Genomic DNA, 12,977 nt, shown 5'->3' on the forward strand with positions numbered 1-12,977 from the left:
CACTGAGTCACAGGAATGACAGCTGCTAAAATTCCCTTTAATCTGGATGGCCTCTGTAGGCGGAGAATTACACCTGTGGTAATTAAAACCAAAGACTGCGTATTACCCGAGGGAGACAGAAGTAAAAGATCTTATTTTTGTTCTGCGCAAAATTTGTATGGTAAACTGAGACGTTTCATGGCAAAGTCACATACTTTGTGAAAAACGGCAGCCTAGCAAAAATCACACAACATCCGGCAGTTTGGAAATTTCACTAAATGTAGCCAAATCTGAGTTTAAAGAAAAACAAGTAATTATTCTGATTAAAGGGGAGTGGGCAGGAGAAGCAGCTCAGTTTTTTTTGTGGGTGGAGGGGGGAGATCGCAGGAAGCTGACTGAGTTATTCTTGTCGCCTCTTGGCTTTGGGGAAGAAGGCAGCTTGAGACGGTGGTGCTAAGCTGGACCTAAGAGTGCTAAATCCACGCTCAGATTGCAGGTTTCCTGGGGTGCCGCTGCATTCCTTCGTGCCCTGTGTGATATTTGAAGATACAGGTGCGTGGCACGGTGCAGCCCTGAGCACCGATCCCGGCTTCAATTTTGCAAGCTGTTGAGCCACATCATTTTCTGAGCTTTGCTCCTGGTTGTTTAGCTTTGCTGCTGAGAAAAAGAGCTTGTTTGGAGCTAGCTCGGGTAGCCCTGCCTGCAGCTGCTCCGTGCCGGCGTGGGTGTGCCGTGACTGCCTGCTCCTCCAGAGCTGCAGCCGTTGGCCGGGCTCCAGCTGCCTTCACGCATGGAGGCTGGGGCTCCTCCGATCCCGTTCGGCAGGAGCGAGGGATAGCGTTCGCTACCTCCCAAGAAAGTTGTGAGGATAAATGCAGCGAAAGAGCGAGGTGTCCAGATGGCCAGCTGGGAATGGGGATACCTGGAGGAGAGACGAGCGTTTGCTCTTTGCTGGGAGTGAGGGCTTAGCGCTGATTTTGCTGCCTCCTTTGTAAACTCTTATGCCGGGACGTGCCCCGTCCCCCTCCATCCCCTCGGAGATCCGGACCCTGGGTCGCGTCGGGGTGGCAGGCGCTCGGCACCCTCCTCCTGCCCTTCCCTTCCCTCTGTTCTTGCCCCCCGGCTCGGCAGCCCGGGCGCTGCCAATACTTGCAGCGTTCACCTCGGCAATTACCACCAGTCTGGTCTTTTGTATCGCCTCATTGTGCTTAATTATGCACCCCCCACACACACCATATGAGTGCTTCCACCCACTCTCACATTCTGTCTCACACATACATTCATTCTCTCATTCGGGACACATAATTTATTCATCCCAAGATGCAACTGTGTGCGTGTTATATTTAGGCTGTTTTAATGGTAGCTTTAGAAATATTTAAAAGCAGGTGAGCTTTTACACCCAAACAAAGATGGCCGGCAACGCTTACCCTAATTAAAAGCAGAAGCGTTGTGGAAAATCCCAGCCGTACTCTTTCTAGACACAGTGCCTTATGCTACAGTGGGAAAAAGGTCTCTCTGGCCAGCTGGGCACTGCTCAGTTGGAAAAGTTGGCCCTGACATTGGGGGCCACCCCGCCTCCCGTGCCAGGCGATGTCCACCCTGCTGCATGGCAAACCTGGGGTCTTGCAGCCCCCGCCGGCTTGCGAGGACACCGCAGATTGCAGTGTCCGCTCTCTGATACCCTGCCTAAAATGAGGTCTTTAAAAAGGCGGGGGGGAAATCATAGGAAACTCTAACGTAGCCGTTCGTAGTCTGGGAAGCAGAAAAGCTTTGGGGCACTTCTCTGTTGCATGGCGTGAGCACGCTGCCCCAACACGGTCTGCGAGCTCCTGCCAGCGTCAGGGCCAGCAAAAAAAAGGGAAAATAATGTCCCAGGCTGCAGCCTGCAAAGCCAGAGGAAGCACACCGTGTGTGGGACTACGGGCAGGAGGCAAGATTAGGGTCCTTTGAGTGCTTTCTGGTGGCCACCCTGGCGCAGGTGCCTGCCAGCTCCACCATGCCATCGCACCCACGCTGCCGCGGGAGCTCCCGCAGTCCCCGGGATGCGGGTCCTGACAGGAGAGACATGCGCTGCCTTCGGAGACACGTGGCATCGGGCGGAGAACGAGGTCTCCGAAGAAAATAACGATGTCTACTTACGAACCCCGTCTTCCCCCGCTCGCTGAAGTAGAAGAGGGAGAAGCACAACTCCCACACTATCATCTGTTGCTATTAGAGCTTTAGCAGCAGTAAAGTTACCTCTCCAAAACAACAACAACAAAAATACCACCCTTGCCTATTCTTTTAGACAGGAAACGTAGTTTTTATCACCCTTTTTCCCCCACTCAGCATTATGTTGCCCCAAGTCTTGGCTGGAGAAGCTCTTACAGGTGTTTGAAGAAATAGCAAAGACCTGAAAACGTACTGATGGTGTAAACTCTCTTCTTGTTCCTTTTACAGGTGAAGGCTGCTTCCAAATACGTGGATGTACCCGTAAGCACAATTTAAACAACTTCTGTCATAGTAATTTGCATCATGCTTTGGTTTATGGCATGTGTAGCAACCCACGTTATGCATTAACAGCCAAGATTGAACCATGGGCCTTCACACTTCTAACATTTGAACTGGAAAGAATATCTCCATGACGTTAATAATGAGCAGTTACCCTCTTATGGAGACCTACGAGGCTGTTTAGGCAATAATTTGCAGATGGTGTCAAAAAGGTACCATATTTATGCAATTGGCTTGAATCACATTTAAAAAAAATGGGAGCAGTGCATTCTGTTAATTCTTCATTTGGACTTGTACAAATACAGTATAATTTCCAAACAAAAAGGTCCAGACATGTTAGAACTGAGCCAACACACATCTAACACATTAGTTAATCTATTTTATTTTTGTTCTTCTAATTGTTGGTTTATTTTACTCTTTCGGAAAATGAGTTTTTTATTACTTTGGGGAAATGGTGATAAGCTAGCAACATGTGTTTGGGAAATTGTTAATGAAAATAATTTTTTCCATTTTTCTGTAATTGGTATAGGAAAACTGTACATCGTCTCCTCTAATTAGACCTTGATTCATAAGGAAAAGAGCCCTTAACGTTCTCAGAAAGAGCACTTAACTTGCCAGAAATTTACATTTAAATTGAGTTGAAGTGTAATATATGAATGTTGGCTGGAATAAGGGGTCACTGTAGCACTTACAGGCAGAGAGATCCTGAGCAATTACAAATGAAAAAAGAGTAGATCTTAATATACCACACCAGTTCCTGCACCCAGTTAGACTGGGCAGTGTAAATCAAGAATAACTCAGTTAAGTTTGATGACCTGTACGTATAATGCATATATGTACATGTAATGCGGATGCAATGGCTCTGCATGCTCTCACATGACAACGTGATAAATTTATCAGACATCTTGGACCACATCATCTGCGTTCGGTGTTTATGTCCCTTTAGCCCAAGATAAACCTTGCCTACAAAATTACCTTATCTTGAGCCCAGCATGGAGAAGACAAACTCTTGAACAGTAAAGAGATCTTGCTTGGTTTAAAATAGCCCAATGCAAAGATCAGCATCCTGTTGTCTTTGAGTAACAGAAACAAGATCTTGAGAGCTTTAGAAAGAGGGGCTCAGAATTCATTTCTAGCCTAAAAAATGTGGAGATCCTTCAGCTGAAACTCCTAGTCATTCGAGTGCCTCTTAAATATTTAGTCATTGGGAATTTGAGCACAGAACAGTTATTTTTAAGTAACTTTTAGGGCAAAGCGTGGCCTTCTCTGAGGCATCTACGTTCCTGGAAAGTAAAGCATCTTCAGGGAAGGGGGCTCGGTAAAATGCTATGTAACCCTTTCAGGCTTTCCCAAAAGCGTTTTCCCATTGTACCTGGGAGACCCTTGGGAAGTCCGTGGCATCATGGCCGTGCGGGAGGAGCAAGGCTCTGCTCCTGTCCTCAGAGCCAGTCGGATGCTCCGGTTCTTTGCGTAAAATAGAGCAGAAATCATTCATCTGGGTTATTTTTTGATTGTTTCCCCACCTCCCCCTGGAAACAAAGCCACGTTACAGCGGCTCCCTTGACAGCCTCAATATTTTTGATGAAATCAACCACCAGCCCCACACAGCTCCCAGACCTTTGTGGGAGGCCACCCCATGGTCCGTGAGCCACTGCCTTCCTGGGGGAAGGAGAAAGAAAAACCTGTTTGCTTAGAGGCTTCTCTTTTAGAGGACAGAGGGGAAATCCTGGTGTTGAACAGAAAACCATCGGTTAAATCTAATTCCACAAACACCGTTGCAATTGTCTGGGTACAAACCAATCCATTTAATGCCACCTTGAAATGGGCACGATCGGTGTGCTGAAAATTGCTTGAAAGTGTAACACTTGACTATTGCCACATTTGTGTTGTCCTCATTGTTTTTCAAATTAATACCTTGTCATTGTTGCAGTAGGTGTTAAGAAATGTTACTGGCTTCCCAAGGGCCAAGCACTGGCCCTTTGCTTGATAATTGTTTGCTTTGTATTAAAAAACTCCCTTCCTACTGCTTTCCAAACTGTCCTCATTTTCACCCTGGAAATTACACAGATGTGTTAACTAACTTCAATTTACAGCGGCTGACAATCGTATCTTGCAGAGAAATGATACTCTGTGATCTGAGGTAAATCACAGTAATGGAAACTAATGACACTAGTTATTAACAAACTTACAATGTGCCATGGAAATTTAAGATTTTGTGGCAGCTCTTGTAATGACTCATGTTACAGTATTTTAATGGGTTTCCTTTGAGGTAAGTTTGATTCCAATATATCAAGCAATGTGAACTCAAACAGGATTTTTTTTTTTTTTTAAGTATTTTCCCTTCCACCTGCCTCAGTTCCCATTTTCTTTAAAGAAATGCTGTTATCCCAAAATCCTGCATGCTTGTAGGTTGCTGTTTAAAATCAGTTAAATTCTGCAGAGAGCCGCAGAGATGTGACCACGGGAAGGCTTCCTGCAGTTTAGCAGCGGCTTAAACATTCATGTAGACTTAAATTCCCTGACTTACCATTTACCCAATTTATTCTTAAGAGCAGCACTAAATGTGGGCTGAAGTCAGGGCTCTAAACAGAAAACGAAAGGTGATTTTGGCATGCCTCCTGCAACGCCAGCTGCTCACTGCACGCATCCTCACACCATAGAAGAAGAACCAAGAGCACAGGTCTGGCTGTTAGCTTTCTACCTTCAGAAACCAGAGGGCTTGCGTAGAGAAGACAACCAAAGAAAACAACAAATCCCCAGCCCGGCTTGCTGGTTCACTCATTAGGTCAACAGCACCAAAGGTAGCAAGACAACTTCCCGGCATCAGTATGTCGAGGAACAGCTTTATTCCTCTGACCGGCTTCGCTCTAGGCGAAAGAAGAGAAAGAGCGAGTGTCTTGTGCTGCACACAGTAGTTTGCTGGGCACGGGGCGCAAAGCAGCCGGACTCGGTGTCCGTCAGGTAAGGAAAGCGCGAACTGCAGGACAGCAGGAGATGGAGGAGGAGGAAAAGCAGCGATGAGGCTACGCAGAGGAGCTGCCCCCTGCGCCGCTATTCATGTTTCTCTCTCTCTCTCTTCTTCTCTCCCCCATGCAGAAGCCGGGGATGGATGTTGCTGATGCCTATGTGACATTTGTCCGCCACTCTCAGGATGTCCTGCGTGATAAGGTCAATGAGGAGATGTATATAGAAAGGTTATTTGATGTAAGTAAATGCCTTCTCCTCCTTGGACACCAAGCAGGAGAGACCCAAAATGTGACAAAATAAGACAGGAGGATAAGTCACATTTTGAGAAAATTTATTGGTTATAGCTTTAAAAAATAAATAAATCTTTCCTTTCTTTCTGACTAAGGCTCGTATCTGCTCTCTGCCTGCTTTAAATCTCTACTCTAGTCTATTGTGTCTTGGTCTGTCTGTGCGTGGATTTTAAGGGAACAGTGTCTTCTAAGAGAGCCCCTTACTATGTTTAAGCTTGTGAAAAATCTCTCTGTAACAGAACATCTTGGTCATTGTTCTCACTGTTAAAATTTGAGCTGGGATTTTGGCAGATGCGTTTGCTAAGGGCCATCTCTTCTGCACATTTTGCAGTGCGTTTCATTGACAAGCACTCCAAAATTGACCGTGAATTAAGTGTACTAAATTTTAATTTTAAAAGCTAACCAAAACAGAGCTGATTAGGAATAGGCTTTCGTATTTCAGGAGAACCACGTGTGGTGTCTGACACCAAAGGTAAAGCTGAGACGTGGTCTCCTTGATGAAGATGGCATGGTAGGAACTGACCCAGATGTTCAGAGCTATTTTTCTGTTGCACAAGATAAATTCAGTTGGACTGTAAGAGAACAGTGACCTGTGATGCCCGTTTGTTTTGGATTTGGATGCATGTTAACCAAAATCTCTGTTTCTGTTGCTCTTGTTGCATTATAGCCTTTCTGTCCTCGTAGCTGTTCTATAGCGAAGGTTTTCTGTTGACAGCCAGCCTGTAGCATTAGTGTTTCAGTCTCCTTTAGGGTATTTGTCCATATATCGATTTCTGTTTGAAGCAGCTTCTGTTCCTACTTTCCTTCCTTTCATCTCTCAGCAGTGCCATTTCTCAGTCTCCCGGCTCTGGAACTGTAACAACCTTCCTCGCTTTCTTTACTCGCTCGTTTGCTTCCTCAGTGTGCAGGGAAAGCTGCTTTTTTTCCCAACCAACCTCCTCCTTCACTCAATACCTCTCTTTCTGCGCATTACCTGTCCCTTAGAAACCTCTTCCTCCTTTACAATTCCCACTCTTTCTTTCCCCCGTACCTTACCGGATTAAAATGGAACTTATCTCTCATGTCAAATGTTTTATCACATTATATCAAGTGGCATGAATTAGAGTCAAATAATCTTACTGTGTACATCTACTAGCATGACCCATATCCACTGAGAATGCCTCATTCATGCACGGAGCACAGCAGTGCCTCCTCCGGGCGCCGCGCATGCTCGCTCCGGGGAGAGTTTGCAGCGCAGAGCACCAGACGCAAATCACCCATCAAGCAGGCATGGGGAGAAAAAACAAAACATAAAACAAAAGACTGTCGCTTCCATCTGCAGCGGGCCTGCGAGTGCATTGCTCGTTTGTGTTGAAATTTATTCCATGAGCAGTTAAATTTCCAGAGCTCATCTGGACTGTTCTTTTCAATGCCCACACTGCCTTTTCCCTCATCCTTTCCCTATGATTCACAGTTGGTGTGTTTGTACCCTTTGGGCCGTTATTTCCAATTTTCAAAAGGCTGTAATTAGCACAAATATTGATTTCAGTTTGATCCGCTCATACTTAGTTTCATCGAGCCATATTTTAAACAAATTAACAGTTGACATGGAAAAAAAAAAAAAGAGCAGCTACCTTGGTGGAAAGCAAAAAGTGCAAAACCTTTCTTTCCCTCCCTGCTCTCCTCGAGTCTCCCTGGTCCACGTGGAATAAAATAATCAAGAGTAGGGTTTTTACATTGCTCCGCCCGCTTTGACCCATGCCGGCTGCAGGCGGGAGCCGCAGCGTGTGGGAGCTCTTCCCGTTCTTGTTCCCATTCCAATTCCCGTTCCCATTCCCGTTCCCATTCCCATTCCCGTTCCCGTTCCCCGCACCGGCGGGGCGGCGTTGGAACCCGATGCCGCCGGCCTCTTCGCACGTGTCTCACGTACGTGAGTGTGCGGCCACGAGCGGGACGAGCTGCGGGGCCCTTGGTTCGCAAGAAAGGAGGGGGATGCGCTGAGCCCTAGCCACCCAAAAATTGGAATTATGTTTTGAGCAGCCATGTATTGTCTTTGCCAGGTTGTAGCTGAAGAAGTGAATTGCTCCTGAGGTCAGCTCTCAGCACGGCTGAGATGTTGGCGGGTCAGTAGCAGCAGGGTTTACGAGTACGTGGGGGTCACCCGGGCCCAGACCCTGTTTAAATCGGTGCTGTGTTCACCTACGTTTCAGTAAGGAGAGGAGCAAATGCTTAACACTGTTGTCCTGAGCTTGATCTCAGCCACGGTCCTGCAGCCCTTTGCCCCCCTCACCTAACGCAGCGAAGCAGCGTGGCCACGGGATCTTTAAGCTCCTTTGGTCTCTGCACCGATGGTCATATTTTCCAAGGACATTTTAGGTGCTAGCTACCTTTTTAATATGAAAGAGAAGAGGAATAATCAAAAATAGCATTTACGATGCTGAATTAGACTTGGGCCTGGTTTTGTTCTCGCTTCCCCAGCACAGCAGAGGAGCAATCCTCTTAGCTGCAGAGTTTCTCCAGGCAATGAGATTATTAACACTTTCGAGGCCAGCTCCTCCGCTGGCTTAGTGCAGCAATGCTGGCTTACCCCAGCTAAAAGCTGAGTCCAGTTTTAGGACGTTATAAGTTAATACGTGCAGCAACGGCAGGTAAACAGCTTAAATCTGCCTGCAGGCAGTTCCTCTGCTCTCAGCGGGATCACGTTAGAGACACTCGCAATATAAGGCTAAATCCCCTTTCTGTGCAGTCGTGAGTAGCGCAAGAGCAGAGGTGCACAGTGCAAGGTTGCTTATCGCACGTTCGGTGGGGTTTGCAGCTCCCGGGATATTCCTGATCCCCACACTTCTCCGCTGCCCAGCGTTTCCATTAATTTCCCCTTTGTTTCCTCCCAGGAGCAGAGGCTGCAGAGTGCGTTAGGCCATCTCCCAACAGAAGCTGGGTTAATGTGTCTTTTTTTGGCATTTGCCATGATTTCTTAGCTCAGAAACTCTCTCTCTTCCCCTGCATTGCGTGCCCTGCTCGCACCTGCAGGACAGGGCTGTGCTCTTTGGGAGATACTGGTGTTTGCGGAATATCGTTGTAATATGTCTGTGTGGTCTGTGTGTTAATCCTCTTAATTCTGCGAATTAGTCAGGGGTTTCCCCCCTCCCCCCGAAATAGAGTCATCTTAATTTTAAAAATCTGTATTCTTGGGATCATTGAACGAACAGATTGATCGTGGAGTTCTGCTGGTAATCAAAACCTAACTAGCTTTTTGGCAGTGCTGTTTACTGCAGAGTAACATGACTTATTTACTTGGCCTGGCTCACTAATTTGATAACATTTAAAGCTAAAACACTGTAATAAGGCCCGTTGGTAGAGAGCAGTGGTAACAGAAGAGTTTCAGAATAGCATCGGCTCCCTGCATTCCTGTGCAGGGCTGGGTGCTTTGGGATTCAAACCGCTGTGATGTTTTGCACACAATGCAGAAGGGTCACAAACTCTGGGAGTGCCTGATGGAAAGTAAGATTTTATCACTTTTTCCCTGGAAAAGGGGCAGAGTTGAGGTGCAGAATGTGACAGTTTATAGGAACGATGAGGCAGAGGCAGGCGGGTGTATCTTAAACATGGGAAAGGGTTTAGGGTTTACCCAACCCTAACCCTTCAGAGTGATCTCGAGTCTTCAGACCAGTCCTGCAAAATTCAGGTCCCCTTTGGCTTGGGACACTCAGAATTTCATAGGATCGCAGTTTATACATCCGTAGTTTTGTCTGAAGGCAGTGGGAGTTTTACTTGTAAGGGTTGTGCCCTTTGGTGGAAGTTATTTATACATGTGTGTATGTGTGTATATCTTTACACACACCCTTAGATACTCACAGTATAGGTTTCAACCCGTCAGAACATATGTATGTGATTCAGAAAGTCTATGATTGACTAGTAGATAGTGTGAATGCCAACCTTTCTTCCTCATAAATTGGTAAACACTAATGTAAAACATAGCGAGAATATTTCCTCCCCAGCCGCAGGCAAGTAGCACGTACACAAAAGGCTACTGAACGTTGAGTGAGCTCCCCAAGATCCTGCGAATTCCAGCATCCTCATGCAGTCCCTAAATAGCGCAGATGGCATTTTTCTCTCTGATGATTAATTCAATATCTTACCGAAAAAAACAAAAACATGCTTTTGATATGAGAGATCAAAACACCAAGAGAAGCTCCTAAGATTGCAAGGACCTAAAAAAAAATTAATTTATTTTTTTCCTCCTTGTACTTCTTGAAGACACCAGCCTGAGTAGAAGATAAGGATTAAAACAGATGTGCTTAGTGCTAGTTCATCTGCTTAAATCTAGCAGTCTCTCAGATCAGTGATTAAAAAGCCATCTCTAACTTTGATGAAATCCACCGCAATGGTAATACTGTGTCTCTGATCGCTTTCTTATGGGCCTCATGTCTGCCTAAACCGGACATGGAAAACATTTCACTGGAGATGATACATGGATTATATGGGTCAATTATACACTTAATCTGCCATCTGGGGATTAAATGTGCATAGATTGACCCTGCGTATTTGGCTTGTCCTTGGCAGTTATCAGATCAGGAAGGTTGCCTTTACCAAAAAGTCTGGTAAGAACTTAATCACGCAGTGATACAGCCCGCTGAGGTGGCACTAGTCACAGTGCTTTTTGCAGAAGGCAGTTTTACCACTTCACTGTCACTGTGTATGTTCGGCTTCCTCGAAGGTCTGTGTCACAGCCGGGATACCAGACGGAGTATTTTCTCCTGAAATGAGAAAGCGAGCCCGTTCGTCTCTGCAAGACGGAGGCGTTTTTTTTGTCTTGATGGCAGGGTGGGAGCGGCGGGGTCCGGGCAGGCGTAGCGGGGAGGGCGATGGGGGGAACCGAGGGTTTGCTCTGCCCTGTGCCATCCTCGGTGCAGAGGGACAGTCACTCCGCGTCCTCTCCCAGCAGCGAAGGAGAAGCCGTGGCTCAGCTGTTAGGGGAGCCAGCATCTCCTTCCCACTGCCCTCGGGGAGGCACAGGCCCTCGGCCGGGGCTCTAGTGCCAGGTCCCGTCCCTCAGGCTCAGCTCAGCTGGGTTTTTAGGAAGCCCCAGCAATATCCCAGGGCTGATCTTGCAGCTGGTGGATTTTTGTTGCCTTTCCCCAGCCCAGAGCCCAGCAGGAGAGCTGGGCCTGAGGACTTGGCTCAGGACTGTCCTCGTATTTCCAAAGGTGGCCGCCCTCGCTGGCAACTGACCTCTGAATATCGGAGATATTGAGTAATAAGGATGCAGGGCACTGTGTAAGTCTCGGACTTCAGCAAAATCCTTGTACAAATTTTCAGGAACCTGCCTGAGCACTTCTCACTGGTTTACAGGAGGACCCACAGGCAGCTCAGCATATGTTTCAGTACCTACTGATTTGGAGCCTGATACCACACCTGAGTATACAGACAAAAATTACAAAACACAGACTGACAGCTATATGAGTTAATTCAGCAAGTCCTCTGCAGACACTTAGGCATTAGCTTCTTCTTAAAAACTGAAGCTTTTGAATTCAGCGGGGTTACCCACTTGAATTTTGGCAGCTCCTTCAAGGCATGCTTGCAGGATCGTGGCATTTCTTGCTTGAGTGTAAGCCTTGCACGGCACAATCAAATGCTAAAAGAGAGCCCTTCTCACCCTCCCTTCTTCTTCCCCTCCTCGAACCCAAAAGCCTGGTCGTGAGTCAGTGGAGCTACTCACTGTGAGTTAGAATTACTCACAGGAGGACGGGTTGCAGGATCAGGGGAAGAACGGATATCAGACTGTGCGCCGGGCTCCCATCTAATATCTGCTTGCAGCCGCACTAACCGCTTTCTCTTAGACAGACAACAACCTGTTTCCCTCCTACGCAGCTAGACTGCTCATTAGGGCACTAACTCTCTCCCACTCCCATCCTGATATGGCCTCCACTGAGCTATTTCTTCTGTGTTGTTTTTTGCTTTTTTTTTTTTCCCCTCTCCCCCCCTTCCCGAGTGAGTTGTGAAATGAAGACAATTAGGCAGATTGATCTCGAGGAAGTGCGGCTTGCTTTTTTTCTCCCCGTGCATCTTTGGAGGAGCCGGAGCGGCGCAGCTTTCGCTGCAAAGGCTGCTGCAGCCCTTGGCTGGCTCGGCAGGACTCGGACCCAGACCTGGAGTCAGTCCCACTGCAGGGACCTTTGCTGGGAAAAAAAAATAAAATTGCAATGGCAGGTATCCATGTATCTTCTAAGAAGGGACAAATTCTCTCTGTCCTGAGGGGGCACGGCATGCACCGTCCTTCTGCAGCCTCTTTTTCTTTCCACGTGCCTGCTCGGAGCCGTGCAGGAGCGGGGAGAGGAGCTTAGCGTGGACATGGCTCATCAGAGCCATCCCTCGTCCTTTTTTACTCCCATACATGAGCTTCATGTGGCAGCAAGCATGCACTCGCGCGTGGCCTCCCGCCTCCCCTGCATTCCCCTCAGCAAGGTTTCTTTCCTGAAGTGCTCATTTAAGTAGGCTCCATTTAATTTATTTTAGGGAGAGTCTTAATAAATTAAGTCCTAGATCTGTCACTGGATTTTACATGCTTGTAAGGGGGTTTTTTTCCCTCCTAAATGTCTTTATCAGAACAGCTTTTCGTGTTCCAGTAGACATTTGGTTGAAGACAGTTAATTTGATTTCTTTTCCAGAGGAGATTTTCTATTAATCATTCTAAGAAGGCAGACTGATTGCTCCGTTACGTTAAGGTCAGCGTAGGCTCACTAACATCATCCGCACGGTGCTTTTGAGCGTCAGAGATTTTTGTTTTAGGGCCGGCACTGAGTGAAAGACCATTTATTTCCCCGTAGACGTCAGTAGGCAAGGTAGGTTTTGGGGAAGAGGTGCCATCGTATTGCAGGCATCAAGGCATCCTCGATCCAGAGAGAGCCTTTTCCGAGCAGCCTCACTGCTCCCTGACCGGGAGCTGCCCGTGCACGTTTATAACTGCGTACGAGTCGCATCGTGCGCTCTGAGCTGAAGCTGCCTTCCAACTTCATTTAAGAGGCCTTAGCTAATTGGAGCTCCAGTCTTGGGGGTCGTCAGGAAGGAGAGCCTGAAGGCGCTGGCGTTCCCCGTGAACCCCAACCCAGGCGGGTGCCGGCTGAGTCTGGGGGTGCGAGGAGCGTGGGAAGGGCCGGGACATCCCCATGCACACGGATGCGCGGGGCTGAGCCCCCAGCTGCCGGCAGCTTGGCTCCCTCCCTCCGGGCTGTGCAAAGGGCCTTTGCCCAAAGAAACTCACGGTGCGCGCAG

At 47.5% G+C, this 12,977-nt stretch overlaps 1 protein-coding gene across 21 annotated transcripts in view; it reads left to right on the plus strand.

The window, feature by feature from the left end:
- CADPS (calcium dependent secretion activator) overlaps positions 1–12,977 on the plus strand; it is a 225,587-nt gene that overhangs the window by 198,536 nt on the left and 14,074 nt on the right. For all 21 annotated transcript variants that reach the window (XM_075513724.1, XM_075513725.1, XM_075513723.1 and 18 more), the window contains 2 exons: positions 2,419–2,451; positions 5,566–5,673. In XM_075513724.1, the coding sequence (XP_075369839.1) occupies positions 2,419–2,451; positions 5,566–5,673 (141 nt within the window). The remainder of the gene's footprint in view (positions 1–2,418; positions 2,452–5,565; positions 5,674–12,977) is intronic.

Source organism: Mycteria americana, chromosome 11, assembly GCF_035582795.1.
Source record: "Mycteria americana isolate JAX WOST 10 ecotype Jacksonville Zoo and Gardens chromosome 11, USCA_MyAme_1.0, whole genome shotgun sequence".
In the NCBI taxonomy this organism is placed as follows: Eukaryota; Metazoa; Chordata; class Aves; order Ciconiiformes; family Ciconiidae; genus Mycteria; species Mycteria americana.